The following is a 16,619-nucleotide window of genomic DNA, read 5'->3' as shown; positions in this document are numbered from 1 at the left end:
GTTACAGATACAGGATATGTATATACTGACAATAGATAAATGGCAGTTGTATCAGGAAATAATTATAATCATTATGAGAACCGATTGCATGATGTGAATGAAGATCCGATACAGTGCATTTTAACAGAGCTGGGGGGGAGGGGGGTTAGGTTTATAAGCAGGGGTAGGAAGAAGGCAATAAAATGACCCCCCCCCCCCCCCTCTTGAGGAATAAAGAAGTTTGCTGTTTATCTGCTCTGAAAGTAGAAGGTGTTGGACATTTTGTGATATCGGCCATAAACCGTGAAAGGTCCATTATAATGACATTATCTGTGATATGCACACAGAGATAACGCACTCTGCAAGATAACGCATGCTCGCTACTGTGCATGGACTGAGACGGAGAATCTGATTGGGTGCTGTATTGGAATCCGGGTTGGTTACTGTAAGTTATTCCGGAAAGTCTTAGGGCTCATTCACATCTTTTCAGTGCGGCGCGTTGCAGGAACATGCGTAGTGCATTGTGAGAACCAGCTTTAAACAATGCAGCATTAACCCTTCCCAGCCCAGCCCTGGTGTCTCTCTTTAACACGGTCAGTCCATCCAAGAAGGCAGGGAGGATTGGCTGTCACAGTGGTCACACGTCTGTCACAGTGGTCACACGGCTGACACAGTGGTCACACGGCTGACACAGTGGTCACACGGCTGTCACAGTGGTCACACGGCTGTCAGCCGGTCTCGGCTCCCAATCATTAGTACAGACTGAGAACTATCTTGGACAGCTTGGTCACTCTGCTGGGAATGCACTTTCAGCACAGAAAGCTCTGCCGCTCATGGACACAAAGAATAAGTTCACCTCTTGGGGAAAAAATAATGATTGGCTGTCACAGTGGTCACACGGCTGTCACAGTGGTTACATGGCTGTCAGCCGGTTTCGGCTCCCAATCAGTACAGACTGAGCTTTCTTGGACAGCTTGGTCACTGTGCTGGGAATGCACTTTCAGCACAGAAAGCTCTTCTGCTCATGGACACAAAGGATACGTTCACCGTTTGGGGAAAAAATAATGATTGGCTGTCACAGTGGTCACACGGCTGTCACAGTGGTCACATGGCTGTCAGCCGGTCTCGGCTCCCAATCATTAGTACAGACTGAGAACTATCTTGGACAGCTTGGTCACTGTGCTGGGAATGCACTTTCAGCACAGAAAGCTCTGCCGCTCATGGACACAAAGAATAAGTTCACCTCTTGGGGAAAAAATAATGATTGGCTGTCACAGTGGTCACACGGCTGTCACAGTGGTTACATGGCTGTCAGCCGGTTTCGGCTCCCAATCAGTACAGACTGAGCTTTCTTGGACAGCTTGGTCACTGTGCTGGGAATGCACTTTCAGCACAGAAAGCTCTTCTGCTCATGGACACAAAGGATACGTTCACCGTTTGGGGAAAAAATAATGATTGGCTGTCACAGTGGTCACACGGCTGTCACAGTGGTCACATGGCTGTCAGCCGGTCTCAGCTCCCAATCATTAGTACAGACTGAGAACTGTCTTGGACAGCTTGGCCACTGTGCTGGGAATGCACTTTCAGCACAGAAAGCTCTGCCGCTCATGGACACAAAGAATAAGTTCACCTTTTGGGGAAAAAATAATGATTGGCTGTCACAGTGGTCACATGGCTGTCACAGTGGTCACATGGCTGTCAGCCGGTTTCGGCTCCCAATCAGTACAGACTGAGCTGTCTTGGACAGCTTGGTCACTTTGCTGGGAATGCACTTTCAGCACAGAAAGCTCTTCTGCTCATGGACACAAAGGATACGTTCACCGTTTGGGGAAAAAATAATGATTGGCTGTCACAGTGGTCACATGGCTGTCACAGTGGTCACACGGCTGCCACAGTGGTCACACGGCTGTCAGTCGGTCTCAGCTCCCAGTCATTAGTACAGACTGAGAACTGTCTTGGACAGCTTGGTCACTGTGCTGGGAGCACAGAAAGCTCTGCTGCTCATGGACACAAAGAATAAGTTCACCTTTTGGGGAAAAAATAATAAATACACATATTTTTACAGGAAAAAAAATTGGCATTTATTACTTTTTCCCTAAGGTGCCTGGAAAGCATTGAACTCACGATCAGTGGATCAGGGGTGTGGTGTTAGACTCCTGCAGACAAGCCCTGCAGCTTTCAGCCTGTACCTTCATATGGGCTGAATGTTTACAAGCTGTAGGACTTGTGAATGGACTTCGAACAAATGCTCATCAGCGCCCTCGCAGTTCATACAGAACTACAAGCTGTCAGCCGCAATGGCTGATGGTACTTGTAGTTTATGCATTCATAGGAAACTGAATGAATGATGTGGCTGGTGAGGGCGGCGCTGCTTTTGAATTGGGACAGCGGGTGGGGGGAGAGGATGACTGTCTCCTTCAGACAATTATGTCTGCACAAAGCTGCATGCATCTAGCATCTCCCTGCTGAACTGGCTCCCTCATGTGTCCTAGGTGGAGCCCTCCTGACTCCCTGGCTGAGACCTCCTCTGTCTGCCGGGATGGAGCCCTGAACCATAGCCATTTGTCTAACAAAAGCCCTGCATTCATCTCCGCAATCAGTGTAGTGGATGTCTGCAAAACCCGGAGTCAGGATTGGAAATTTCCTCCCAGGTCTCTATAAAGCCTCAAGGCTCCAAGACCCGAACTGAGCTTTACCGATCTCTGAGGAAAATAAGTCCCAATTTCAATTGTACTACATAAGCACCCTGGAGCCCCGGACCCAATGACCACCTATGTAAGGGGCATTCTTCCCACTGACCACCTATGTAAGGGGCATTCTTCCCACTGACCTCCAATGTAAGGGACATTCTTCCCACTGACCTCCAATGTAAGGGACATTCTTCCCACTGACCACCAATGTAAGGGACATTCTTCCCACTGATCACCAATGTAAGGGGCATTCTTTCCCACTGACCACCAATATAAGGGACATTCTTCTCACTGACCCCCAATGTAAGGGACATTCTTCCCACTGACCCCCAATGTAAGGAGCATTCTTCCCACTGACCCCCAATGTAAGGAGCATTCTTCCCACTGACCACCAATGTAAGGGACATTCTTCCCACTGATCCCCAATGTAAGGGACATTCTTCCCACTGATCCCCAATGTAAGGGACATTCTTCCCACTGACCTCCAATGTAAGGGACATTCTTCTCACTGATCCCCAATGTAAAGGACATTCTTCCCACTGACCCCCAATGTAAGGGACATTCTTCCCACTGACCCCCAATGTAAGGGACATTCTTCCCACTGACCCCCAATGTAAGGGACATTCTTCCCACTGACTCCCAATGTAAGGAGCATTCTTCCCACTGACCCCCAATGTAAGGAGCATTCTTCCCACTGACCCCCAATGTAAGGGACATTCTTCCCACTGACCACCAATGTAAGGAACATTCTTCCCACTGACCCCCAATGTAAGGGACATTCTTTCCACTGACCACCAATGTAAGGGACATTCTTCCCACTGACCACCAATGTAAGGAACATTCTTCCCACTGACCCCCAATGTAAGGGACATTCTTTCCACTGACCACCAATGTAAGGGACATTCTTCCCACTGACCACCAATGTAAGGGACATTCTTCCCACTGACCACAAATGTAAGGGACATTCTTCCCCCTGACCCCCAATGTAAGGGACATTCTTCCCACTGACCACAAATGTAAGGAACATTCTTCCCACTGACCACCAATATAAGGAACATTCTTCCCACTGACCCCCAATGTAAGGAACATTCTTCCCACTGACCCCCAATGTAAGGGACATTCTTCCCACTGACCCCCAATGTAAGGGACATTCTTCCCACTGATCACCAATGTAAGGGACATTCTTCCCACTGACCCCCAATGTAAGGGACATTCTTCCTACTGACCCCCAATGTAAGGGACATTCTTCCCACTGACCCCCAATGTAAGGGACATTCTTCCCACTGATCACCAATGTAAGGGACATTCTTCCCACTGACTCCCCAATGTAAGGGACATTCTTCTCACTGACCCCCAATGTAAGGGACATTCTTCCCACTGATCACCAATGTAAGGGACATTCTTCCCACTGACCCCCAATGTAAGGGACATTCTTCCTACTGACCCCCAATGTAAGGGACATTCTTCCCACTGACCCCCAATGTAAGGGACATTCTTCCCACTGACCCCCAATGTATTGATTTTAGTATGGGTTAAAAGGGTTGAGAAAGCCCTCCAGAAGCTCACAGGTAGATATTTCTGTACTCTGTATATCATGAATCATCTCATTCATTAATATGTTTCTCTCTCCTATTAATGCCCACAAGTCCCATTTTATACCCACTTAGCTGGTAATTTGTTGGTAGACGTGTGTCCCCATAACGCGCCATCACTGTACCCTGCATAGCAGTTCACAAATGACAGGAACATGCTAAACATGTTGACGAGTAATTGACGTGTGATTGTTATGTTCAGGGGCAGACTGACAAGTCATGGGGTCCCCGGGCAAAAGGGGATCATGCAGGGGTGGACTGACCATTTGGAAACTCAGGCACTGCCCGAGGGCCCGGGGTCAGTAGGGGGCCCCATGAGATGCCCCTGGTACCTTTTTCATAGGCTTTTTTTGAGTTTGGGCAAGGACACAGGGGCCCCATGATCCCCTTTTGCCTGGGGGCCCCATGAGTTGTCAGTCCACCCTTGGGATCATGGGGCCCCTGTGTCTTTGCCCAAAATCAAAAAAGCCTATGAAAAAGGTACCAGGGGCATCTCATGGAGCCCCCTACTGACCCCAGGCCCTCGGGCAGTGCCCAAGTTTCCAAATGGTCAGTCCGCCCCTGGTTATGTTTTCTATCATTGCATACTACATGGCACTGGCCACCGATATTTAGCGCAGCACACTGGGTTATGTCTGGACAGCATTTTATTTGCTTTGTAACATTTTCCCATCAGTAAACACAGATGTCCTTCCGCTGGCGGTGAAAGTTCCGGGATTGCCAGAGTTCCGTTGCTGACAATTGCTGTAAAATTGTGTACAAACCATGAGAATAGCAGGGAGCGGATTTCTAGCATTGTCTGGGTTCCCCGATGTGCAGCTCAGCTCGCTGTCCACGACTTGGTGGGCTAAGAGTGACACCGATCCACGGAAATCTGGGTCCCGGGCTTGTGGAACCCTGCGGGGAACCCAGACGACACCCCAGGGAGTCATGGCACCTTGGATGAGAAACATTGCCTCAACTATTCATCAACATCTTCCCCAATCTGATGATTTGTTGAGTATAGATTGATTATTCCTATTGGAAAATAAATTGATCATTTATTGGAAGTGTGTATGACCACCATTATGGAAAGAGGTTCATAACAGAGCTGAGGAGATGATGATCACAGTTGTACCCTGCAGTACAATGCAGTATATTATCTATCTTCTTGGGTTTAGATACAATGTACATGTGATCCCTGGCCTTCAAATCATTCATGTACTGTTGTACAGGCTCCTCTCCTCTGATGGGAACTACAAAGTATCAGGACTCTGATGTATGGAGACTCTGATGTAAGGGGGCCTCTGATGGGGACTGTGATGTATGGAGATTCTGATGTAAGGGGGCTTCTGATGGGGACTGTGATGTATGGAGATTCTGATGGGGAACCTGATGTAAGGAAAGACTCTGATGTAAATGGGGGGCTATAATGGGGACCCGATGTAAGGGGGGACATTGATGAGGACCCGATGTAATTGGGAACATTGACGAGAACACGATGCAAGGGAGGACTCTAATGGGACCCTGATGTAAGGGGAACATTGATGAGGACCCGATGCAAGGGGGGTTCTGATGGGGATCATGATGTAAGGGGGACTCTGATGGGGACCCGATGTAAAGAGGACTCTGATGGCACCCTGATGTAAGGGGGGGCTATGATGGGAACCCGATGTAAGGAGGACTCTGATGGCACCCTGATGTAAGGTGGGACTTTGATGGGGAATCTGATGTGAGGGGGTGTATTGATCATAAGTCTTATGTAAGGGGGGCACTGATGGGAAGCCAGATGTAAGGGGGAATTCTCCTATAAAACATATCCAATAAAAACATTTTAATAATTAAATTTCTTCATAAATTTAGGCCAAAATTATTATTATTATTATTATTATTGTTATTATTCTTAGTAGTAGTATTATTAGTACTAGGATGATTATTATTATTATTACTAGAAAATGGTATTAATAATACTAGCAGTGGTAGTAGTGATAGGAGTAGTAGTAGGATGATGATGATGATGAAGAAGAATTAGTAGTAGTAGGATGATGATGATGAAGAGTAATAATTAGTAGTAGTAGTAGGATGATGATGATGATGAAGAATAATAATTAATAATAGTAGTAGGATGATGATGATGATGATGATGATGATGAAGAATAATAATTAATAATAGTAGTAGGATGATGATGATGATAATGAAGAATAATAATTAGTAGTAGCAGTAGGATGATGATGATGAAGAATAATAATTAGTAGTAGTTGTAGGATGATGATGATGAAGAATAATAATTAGTAGTAGTAGTAGGATGATGATGATGATGATGAAGAATAATAATTAGTAGTAGTTGTAGGATGATGATGATGAAGAATAATAATTAGTAGTAGTAGAAGGATGATGATGATGAAGAATAATAATTAGTAGTAGTAGGATGATGATGATGATGATGAAGAATAATAATTAGTAGTAGTAGAAGGATGATGATGATGAAGAATAATAATTAGTAGTAGTAGTAGGATGATGATGATGATGAAGAATAATAATTAGTAGTAGTAGGATGATGATGATGATGAAGAATAATAATTAGTAGTAGTAGTAGGATGATGATGATGATGATGATGAATAATTAGTAGTAGTAGTAGGAGGAGGATGATGATGATGATGATGAAGAATAATAATTAGTAGTAGTAGTAGGAGGATGATGAAGAAAAATAATTAGTAGTAGTAGTAGGAGGATGATGATGATGATGATGATGAAGAATAATAATTAGTAGTAGTAGTAGGATGATGATGAAGAAAAATAATTAGTAGTAGTAGTAGGAGGATGATGATGATGATGATGAAGAATAATAATTAGTATTAGCAGTAGGATGATGATGATGAATAATACGGGGCAGCACAGTGGCTAAATGCTTAGCAGTTCCGCCTGGCAGTACTCAGGTCGTTGGTTCGAATCCCAACCACGGCACCACCTGCCTGGAGATTGCATGTTCTCCCTGTGCCTGCGTGGGTTTCCTCTGGGTACTCCGGTTTCCTCCCATACTCCAAAGACATGCTGGGAGGTGAATTGGCTCCTGTCTAAATTGGCCCTAGTATGTGTATGTATGAATGTGAGTTAGGGAACTTAGATTGTACGCTCCTCGGGGGCGGGGACTGATGTGAATGTACAATATATATGTAAAGTGCTGCGTAAAATGACAGCGCTATATAAGTACCTGAAATAAATAAATAAATAATGATTATTATTAGTAGTAGGATGATGATGATGAAAGGTAATAATATTATTCGTAGTAGTAGGATGATGAAGAATAATATTTAGTAGTAGTAGTAATAGGATGATGATGATGAAGAAAAATAATAATGATAATAAACAGAAAACTCTGCTGTAATGCGAAGGATGTCAGAGCAGAAAGTGTCAAATTTGTGGATTGTAGACAAAGAACGTTATTGTTCTGTTATATTTGCCAAAACAGTGTTAGAGCCAAGGAGGGCGTTTTCCCTCCTGTGTGGCCCCGGGGCGCCCTCACCTAAGTGTCTATAGGTGCCCAAGGGAAAATAAAGCTCTGATTTAACTTTAAAATCGAAAGTACAAGTTAGCAAAAGAAAAAAACCTCAGCCCAGCCTGAAGGGAAATTTGAAATAATGAATTCTGTAACTAAAATGCCTCCAATACTTTGATCCTCTCCTTGTCCTCTAAAATTGCTGAAACTCAAACTAGAAGCCGGCTGATGATCGGGGCTCTCTCCTTTAAATATGGGAGCCGGCTGATGATCGGGGCTCTCTCCTTTAAATATGGGAGCCGGCTGATGATCGGGGCTCTCTCCTTTAAATATGGGAGCCGGCTGATGATCGGGGCTCTCTCCTTTAAATATGGGAGCCGGCTGATGATCGGGGCTCTCTCCTTTTAAATATGGGAGCCGGCTGATGATCGGGGCTCTCTCCTTTAAATATGGGAGCCGGCTGATGATCAGGGCTCTCTCCTTTAAATATGGGAGCCGGCTGATGATCGGGGCTCTCTCCTTTTAAATATGGGAGCCAGCTGATGATCGGGGCTCTCTCCTTTTAAATATTGGAGCCGGCTGATGATCGGGGCTCTCTCCTTTAAATATGGGAGCCGGCTGATGATCGGGGCTCTCTCCTTTTAATATGGGAGCCGGCTGATGATCGGGGCTCTCTCCTTTTAAATATGGGAGCCAGCTGATGATCGGGGCTCTCTCCTTTTAAATATTGAAGCCGGCTGATGATCGGGGCTCTCTCCTTTTAAATATGGGAGCCGGATGATGATCGGGGCTCTCTCCTTTAAATATGGGAGCCGGCTGATGATCGGGGCTCTCTCCTTTTAATATGGGAGCCGGCTGATGATCGGGGCTCTCTCCTTTTAAATATGGGAGCCAGCTGATGATCGGGGCTCTCTCCTTTTAAATATTGGAGCCGGCTGATGATCGGGGCTCTCTCCTTTTAAATATGGGAGCCGGCTGATGATCGGGGCTCTCTCCTTTAAATATGGGAGCCGGCTGATGATCGGGGCTCTCTCCTTTAAATATGGGAGCTGGCTGATGATCGGGTCTCTCTCCTTTTAAATATGGGAGCTGGCTGATGATCGGGTCTCTCTCCTTTTAAATATGGGAGCTGGCTGATGATCGGGGCTCTCTCCTTTTAAATATGGGAGCTGGCTGATGATCGGGTCTCTCTCCTTTTAAATATGGGAGCTGCCTGTTGATCGGGTCTCTCTCCTTTTAAATATGGGAGCTGGCTGATGATCGGGGCTCTCTCCTTTAAATATGGGAGCTGGCTGATGATCGGGGCTCTCTCCTTTAAATATGGGAGCTGGCAGATGATCGGGGCTCTCTCCTTTAAATATGGGAGCTGGCTGATGATTGGGGCTCTCTCCTTTTAAATATGGGAGCTGGCTGATGATCGGGGCTCTCTCCTTTTAAATATGGGAGCTGGCTGATGATCAGGGCTCTGTCCTTTAAATATGGGAGCTGGCTGATGATCGGGGCTCTCTCCTTTAAATATGGGAGCTGGCTGATGATCAGGGCTCTCTCCTTTAAATATGAGAGCTGGCTGATGATCGGGGCTCTCTCCTTTAAATATGGGAGCTGGCTGATGATCGGGGCTCTCTCCTTTAAATATGGGAGCTGGCAGATGATCGGGGCTCTCTCCTTTAAATATGGGAGCTGGCTGATGATTGGGGCTCTCTCCTTTTAAATATGGGAGCTGGCTGATGATCGGGGCTCTCTCCTTTTAAATATGGGAGCTGGCTGATGATCAGGGCTCTGTCCTTTAAATATGGGAGCTGGCTGATGATCGGGGCTCTCTCCTTTAAATATGGGAGCTGGCTGATGATCAGGGCTCTCTCCTTTAAATATGAGAGCTGGCTGATGATCGGGGCTCTCTCCTTTAAATATGGGAGCTGGCTGATGATCGGGGCTCTCTCCTTTAAATATGGGAGCTGGCTGATGATCAGGGCTCTGTCCTTTAAATATGGGAGCTGGCTGATGATCGGGGCTCTCTCCTTTAAATATGGGAGCTGGCTGATGATCAGGGCTCTCTCCTTTAAATATGGGAGCCGGCTGATGATCGGGGCTCTCTCCTTTAAATATGGGAGCTGGCTGATGATCAGGGCTCTCTCTCTCTCTCTCTCCTTTCTATACAGTGCTATGCAAAAATCTGGGCGGGTGTAAAGAAATGCTATAAAGTATGAATGCTTCCAGAAATATATATTTTAATTTAATAAATCTGAATATTCTGTCTGACGATTGCCATGGATCCATTGGAAGGCTGAACACATATAACTAAATAAATAAGGCAGTGAATAGAATTTACAAAGTGTTTCATTTCACTTCTCTGCTTCCTTGTATAAATATTGTTGCCAAACAGGAAATACATTTTAAAAAATTAGTCATATAATAAACATGTATCCTTTTCACTTCTGATCCGCCTGATAACATCTTATTGAAATGTTTTATGTTTCTGGGTGTTGCTTGTATTTATATATTGTGAGGCAATGGTTGGCAGGATTGTGGACGGTGTATAGGGGTCTCCTAGTATACATGGTGAGGGGCTCCGGGGTTGGTGTCCACTATGAAGTAAATAAACTTTTTGTATTCTCAGAATATTAATAGGTTCTCTTCTGGGTCCTGGAAGCTTTGTAGAGTTTTTGGTAGGATCTTACCTGGCAAATCTCAGGTGTCCACAGGCATTTATAGTATATACTGTATATAATCTAACTGATGATCGGGGCTCTCTCCTTTAAATATGGGGGCTGGCTGATGATCGGGGCTCTCTCCTTTAAGTATAGGAGCTGGCTGATGATCGGGGCTCTCTCCCTTAAATATGGGAACTGGCTGATGATCAGAGCTCTCAACCTTTAAATATGGGAGCTGGCTGATGATCGGGGCTCTTCTCCTTTAAATATAGGAGCTGGCTGATGATAGGAGCTCTCTCCTTTAAATATGGGAGCTGGCTGATGATCAGGGCTCTCTCCTTTAAATATGGGAGCTGGCTGATGATCAGGGCTCTCTCCTTTAAGTATGGGAGCTGGCTGATGATCGGGGCTCTCTCCTTTAAATATGGGAGCTGGCTGATGATCAGGGCTCTCTCCTTTAAATATGGGAGCTGGCTGATGATCAGGGCTCTCTCCTTTAAGTATGGGAGCTGGCTGATGATCGGGGCTCTCTCCTTTACATATGGGAGCTGGCTGATGATCGGGGCTCTCTCCTTTAAATATGGGAGCTGGCTGATGATCGGGACTCTCTCCTTTAAATATGGGAGCTGGCTGATGATCGGGGCTCTCACCTTTAAATATGGGAGCTGGATGATGATCAGGGTTCTCTCCTTTAAATATGGGAGCTGGCTGATGATCAGGGCTCTCTCCTTTAAATATGGGAGCTGGCTGATGATCAAATATGGGAGTTGGCTGATGATCAGGGCTCTCTCCTTTAAATGTGGGAGCTGGCTGATGATCAGGGGTCTCACCTTTAAATATGGTTGCTGGCTGGTGATCGGGGCTCTCACCTTTAAATATAGGAACTGGCTGGTGATCGGGGCTCTCACCTTTAAATACGGGAGCTGGCTGATGATCAGAGCTCTCTCCTTTAAATACGGGAGCTGGCTGATGATCAGGGCTCTCTCCTTTAAATATGGGAGCTGGCTGATGATCAAATATGGGAGTTGGCTGATGATCAGGGCTCTCTCCTTTAAATGTAGGAGCTGGCTGATGATCAGGGGTCTCACCTTTAAATATGGTTGCTGGCTGGTGATCGGGGCTCTCACCTTTAAATACGGGAGCTGGCTGATGATCAGGGCTCTCTCCTTTAAATACGGGAGCTGGCTGATGATCGGGGCTCTCTCCTTTAAATATGGGAACTGGCTGATGATCAGAGCTCTCAACCTTTAAATATGGGAGCTGGCTGATGATCGGGGCTCTTCTCCTTTAAATATAGGAGCTGGCTGATGATAGGAGCTCTCTCCTTTAAATATGGGAGCTGGCTGATGATCGGGGCTCTTCTCCTTTAAATATAGGAGCTGGCTGATGATAGGAGCTCTCTCCTTTAAGTATGGGAGCTGGCTGATGATCGGGGCTCTCTCCTTTACATATGGGAGCTGGCTGATGATCGGGGCTCTCTCCTTTAAATATGGGAGCTGGCTGATGATCGGGACTCTCTCCTTTAAATATGGGAGCTGGCTGATGATCGGGGCTCTCACTTTTAAATATGGGAGCTGGCTGATGATCGGGGCTCTCACTTTTAAATATGGGAGCTGGATGATGATCAGGGCTCTCTCCTTTAAATATAGGAGCTGGCTGATGATCAAATATGGGAGTTGGCTGATGATCAAATATGAGAGTTGGCTGATGATCAAATATGGGAGTTGGCTGATGATCAGGGCTCTCTCCTTTAAATGTGGGAGCTGGCTGATGATCAGGGGTCTCACCTTTAAATATGGTTGCTGGCTGGTGATCGGGGCTCTCACCTTTAAATATAGGAACTGGCTGATGATAGGGGCTCTCACCTTTAAATACGGGAGCTGGATGATGATCAGGGCTCTCTCCTTTAAATATAGGAGCTGGCTGATGATCAGGGCTCTCTCCTTTAAATATGGGAGCTGGCTGATGATCAAATATGAGAGTTGGCTGATGATCAAATATGGGAGTTGGCTGATGATCAGGGCTCTCTCCTTTAAATGTGGGAGCTGGCTGATGATCAGGGGTCTCACCTTTAAATATGGGAGCTGGCTGATGATCAGGGGTCTCTCCTTTAAATATGGGAGCTGGCTGATGATCGGGGCTCTCTCCTTTAAATATGGGAGCTGGCTGATGATCGGTCCTCTCACCTTTAAATGTGGTTGCTGGCTGATGATCGGGGCTCTCTCCTTTAAATATGGGAGCTGGCTGATGATCGGTCCTCTCACCTTTAAATATGGGAGTTGGCTGATGATTGGGGCTCTCTCCTTTAAATATGGGAGCTGGCTGATGATCGGGGCTCTCTCCTTTAAATATGGGAGCTGGCTGATGATCGGGACTCTCTCCTTTAAATATGGGAGCTGGCTGATGATCGGGGCTCTCTCCCTCTTAATCCCTGTACACACGATCAAAAGATCATCTGAAAAAGTCCGCTTTCTAAGCGATCGTTCGGTCATCTGATCGTTGGTACACAGCAATCGTCTGAAATGACCCGAAGAGACGATCACCGTATTTTTCGTCGTACAATACCGAATCGTACGATTGTCCTTTAACCAGCACAGTTTTTGGCTGAAAATTCCAAAATGTTTATCCTGTCGTACGAGAATTTTCGTAACTTTAGTAAACTCTTCGCTCTCGATATGAAAACGGCAAAAAAACGGATTGACGTCCAATATTCTCAATATGGACCCGGGACTTTATACAATACTGTGCAAAAGTTTTAGGCAGGTGTGAAATATGCTGTAAATGAAGAACGCTTTCAGTTTTGTTTTGAGAAAGTAAAGTTTACTGGAAGAAGGGAGGAACAGGTTTATCTGAATTCCTTTGTTCTCCCAGAAGGCATTCACATCCGGGTGGGTTGTTATCATTTACACTCATTTAGTTTCCATAGAAGGAATTCATTCGGTTGTAACAGTGCGGTGTACATAGTTCCATAGTTAGTCTGGCTGAAAAAAGACAAAAGTCCATCCAGTTCAACCATTAACCACCTCCTGTCCGGTCCATGTATATAAACGGCCGGACGGTGGCAGTGCAGGGGCGGGTGGTCGTTTATAAATGGCCTCCCCGCACCCTGCTTGTGCGCACTCCCTGGGAGTGCACGGCACCGATCGCTGTACGGGACCTCTGTGTGAGGTCCCGATCATGTGATCCCTGATTGGCCAATCAGTGATCACAGGAACAGTAGAAAGCAAGATGTCCCTTCTGACATCATTGCTTACTACTAGTGAAATTTGTGAATGATCACCAAGGTTAGTGTTGGGTAAAGGGAAGTTTAGTGTTGGGTAAAGGGAAGTTTAGTGTTGGGGGTAAAGGAAAGTTTAGTGTTGGGGTAAAGGGAAGTCTAGTGATGGGGTAAAGGGAAGTTTAGAGTTGGGGTAAAGGGAAGTTTAGTGTTGGGGTAAAGGTAGGTTTAGTGTTGGGGTAAAGGGAGGTTTAGTGTTGGGGTAAAGGGAAGTTTAGTGTGAAGTAAAGGGAAGTTTAGTGTTGGGGTAAAGGGAAGTTTAGTGTAAGGTAAAGGGAAGTTTAGTGTTGAGGTAAATGGAAGTTTACTGTTGGGTAAAGGGAAGTTTAGTGTTGAGGTAAAGGAAAGTCTGGTGATGGGGTGAAGGGAAGTTTAGTGTTGGGGTAAAGGGAAGTTTAGTGTTGGGGTAAAGGGGAGTTAATGTTGGGGTAAAGGAACGTTTAGTGTTGAGGTAAATGGAAGTTTACTGTTGGGTAAAGGGAAGTTTAGTGTTGAGGTAAAGGAAAGTCTAGTGATGGGGTAAAGGGAAGTTTAGTGTTGGGGTAAAGGGTGGTTTAGTGTTGGTGTAAAGGAAAGTTTAGTGTAAGGTAAAGGAAAGTTTAGTGATGGGGTAAAGGAAAGTTTAGTGTAAGCTAAAGGAAAGTTTAGTGTTGAGGTAAAGGGAAGTTAACTATTGGGTAAAGGGAAGTTTAGTGTTGAGGTAAAGAAAAGTCTAGTGATGGGGTAAAGGGAAGTTTAGTGTTGGGGTAAAGGGAAGTTTAGTGTTGGGGTAAAGGGAAGTTTAATGTTGGGATAAAAGGAAGTTTAGTGTTGGGGTAAAGGAAAGTCTAGTGTTGAGGTAAAGGAAAGTTTAGTGTTGGGGTAAAGGAAAGTTTAGTGTTGGGGTAAAGGGAAGTTTAGTGTTGGGGTAAAGGAAAGTTTGGTGTTGGGGTAAAGGGAAGTTTAGTGTAAGGTAAAGGAAATCTTAGTGTGGGGTAAATGGAAGTTTAGTGCTCTACAAAATATATGGGGACAGTGCAATTACAATACATTTCAGTACAGAAGGAATAGGAGGGCCCGGCTCGTGGAGCTTACAATCTAGAGGAAGGGGGAGGTGATAGCTGTGGGGGATGATCTGGTGGAGGTGATTCAAGTACAGTACTTAGGTGGAGGTGGGGTCGGCTTCCCTGAATACGTGAGTTTTTAAAGATCGCCTAAAGCCAGACAGGGAGGGGGCTGACCGGACATACTGGGGTAGGGAGTCCCAGAGGATGGGAGAGGTTCTGGAGAAGTCCTGGAGGTGGGTATGGGAGGGGCTGACAAGGGAGCTAGAGAGCAGGATGTCTTGGGGGTAAAGGGAAGTCTAGTGTTGGGATACCGGTGAACGTGAGCCATCAGTGCCGTACCCATCCGGCCAATGGCAGTTCAGCCCAGTATAATGTGGATTGTGGCGTGTTGCTGCGGGCGCTGCACTTTGTACTTGGCGCTCTGCCGTTTGCATCATTCTATTTATTGGTAATCTCGGTGCTCCTTGGTGCATAAAACCTCCACCCTTCCTGCAAACAGCTTGTGTGTACCGTGGTGTGAATGTCTGCGAGCTCCTCGTACAATGAGGGGATCCCCGATCGATGAGGAAAGCTCCTCCCCCCCAAGTAGAACGTGATTTTGGTTTTCTCCGGTTTTGTTGATATTATCTCTTATCTTTCTCCGTGACGTAACTGTCACTTCAGCCAGGATTTATGTTTTGATCCTACAAATACTTTCCAACCTTCATAAACAGGACTGTAGGGCACCTTCCATAGAAGTAACGAATCGGATCCGACCCATTTCCTTCCCGCTCAGAGCGGCCAGGACTGGGAACGTGTCACATTTTATACATTTTTTTTTTTTAGTTCCTGATATAATTCACATTATTATTATTATTATTATTGTTAATATTTTATTCAATGTGTTTCTAAACCCAAATGTGAACATGTGTTATACTTCAGCTTACCTATTCTTAGATGTGGTAGCTGCATTAGCTTTCCCTTTTTAGGTTACCCTCCCCTCTGTATTTTCAACTGCTGATCCAGCCAGTAAGTCTGCTATTTTTCAGCATCCTTTATCAGTAAAAAAAAAGTGGCAGTTAGAGGGTTGATGGAAACTGTATACCTCTAACAGGGGGGCTGAAATGGTCAGCTGTTTGTTTATGGAAAACGGTATCCCAAAATGAAGGAAAAGTTGCTGCATACAACTGCTTATAAAGCTGGAGCTTGGCTTTAATTTGTTAGTCAACTCCATCCAAATCTGCTAGTGTATTTAAAGTGTTACTAAACCCAGGACCCTGCGTTCACTATATCTGCTCTCCCCGGACCCCGCATTCACTATATCCGCTCTCCCCGGACCCCGCATTTACTATATCCGCTCTCCCCAGACCCCGCATTCACTATATCCGCTCGTCCCGGACCCCGCATTCACTATATTCGCTCTCCCTGGACCCCGCATTCACTATATCCGCTCTCCCCGGACCCCGCATTTACTATATCCACTCTCCCCGGACCCCGCATTCACTATATCCGCTCTCCCCGGACCCCGCATTCACTATATCCGCTCTCCCCGGACCCCGCATTCACTATATCCGCTCTCCCCGGACCCCGCATTCACTATATCCGTCCTCCCCAGACCCCGCATTCACTATATCCGCTCTCTCCGGACCCTGCATTCACTATATCCGCTCTCCCCGGACCCCGCATTCACTATATCCGCTCTCCCCGGACCCCGTTTTCAATATATCCGCTCTCCTCGGAGCCCGCATTCACTATATCCGCTCTCCCTGGACCCCGCATTCACTATATCCGCTCTCCCCGGACCCCGCGTTCACTATATCCGCTGTCCCTGGACCCCGCATTCACTATATCCGGTCTCCCCGGACCCTGCATTCACTATATCCGCTCTCCCCAGACCCCGCATTCACTATATCCGCTCTCCCCGGACC

At 46.1% G+C, this 16,619-nt stretch overlaps 2 protein-coding genes across 2 annotated transcripts in view; one reads left to right on the top strand and one right to left on the bottom strand.

Annotated features, from left to right (window-relative positions):
- LOC149449999 (prominin-1-A-like) overlaps nt 1-16,619 on the top strand; it is a 202,331-nt gene that overhangs the window by 42,918 nt on the left and 142,794 nt on the right. The gene's annotated exons all lie outside the window — the stretch shown is intronic.
- On the bottom strand, nt 9,132-10,007 carry LOC149450001 (uncharacterized). The gene is made up of 3 exons (XM_089692506.1): nt 9,999-10,007; nt 9,464-9,889; nt 9,132-9,422 (listed from the first exon to the last, which is right to left on the bottom strand). Exons 1-3 carry the CDS (start codon nt 10,005-10,007, stop codon nt 9,132-9,134), a joined length of 726 nt encoding a protein of 241 aa, XP_089548632.1.

Source organism: Staurois parvus, unplaced genomic scaffold (assembly GCF_062004578.1).
Source record: "Staurois parvus isolate SC_StPar_1 unplaced genomic scaffold, SC_StPar_1.0 ptg000587l, whole genome shotgun sequence".
NCBI lineage: Eukaryota > Metazoa > Chordata > Amphibia > Anura > Ranidae > Staurois > Staurois parvus.
Note: the sequence above shows the minus strand (reverse complement) of the source record. Positions and strands in the feature narration are given on the sequence as shown.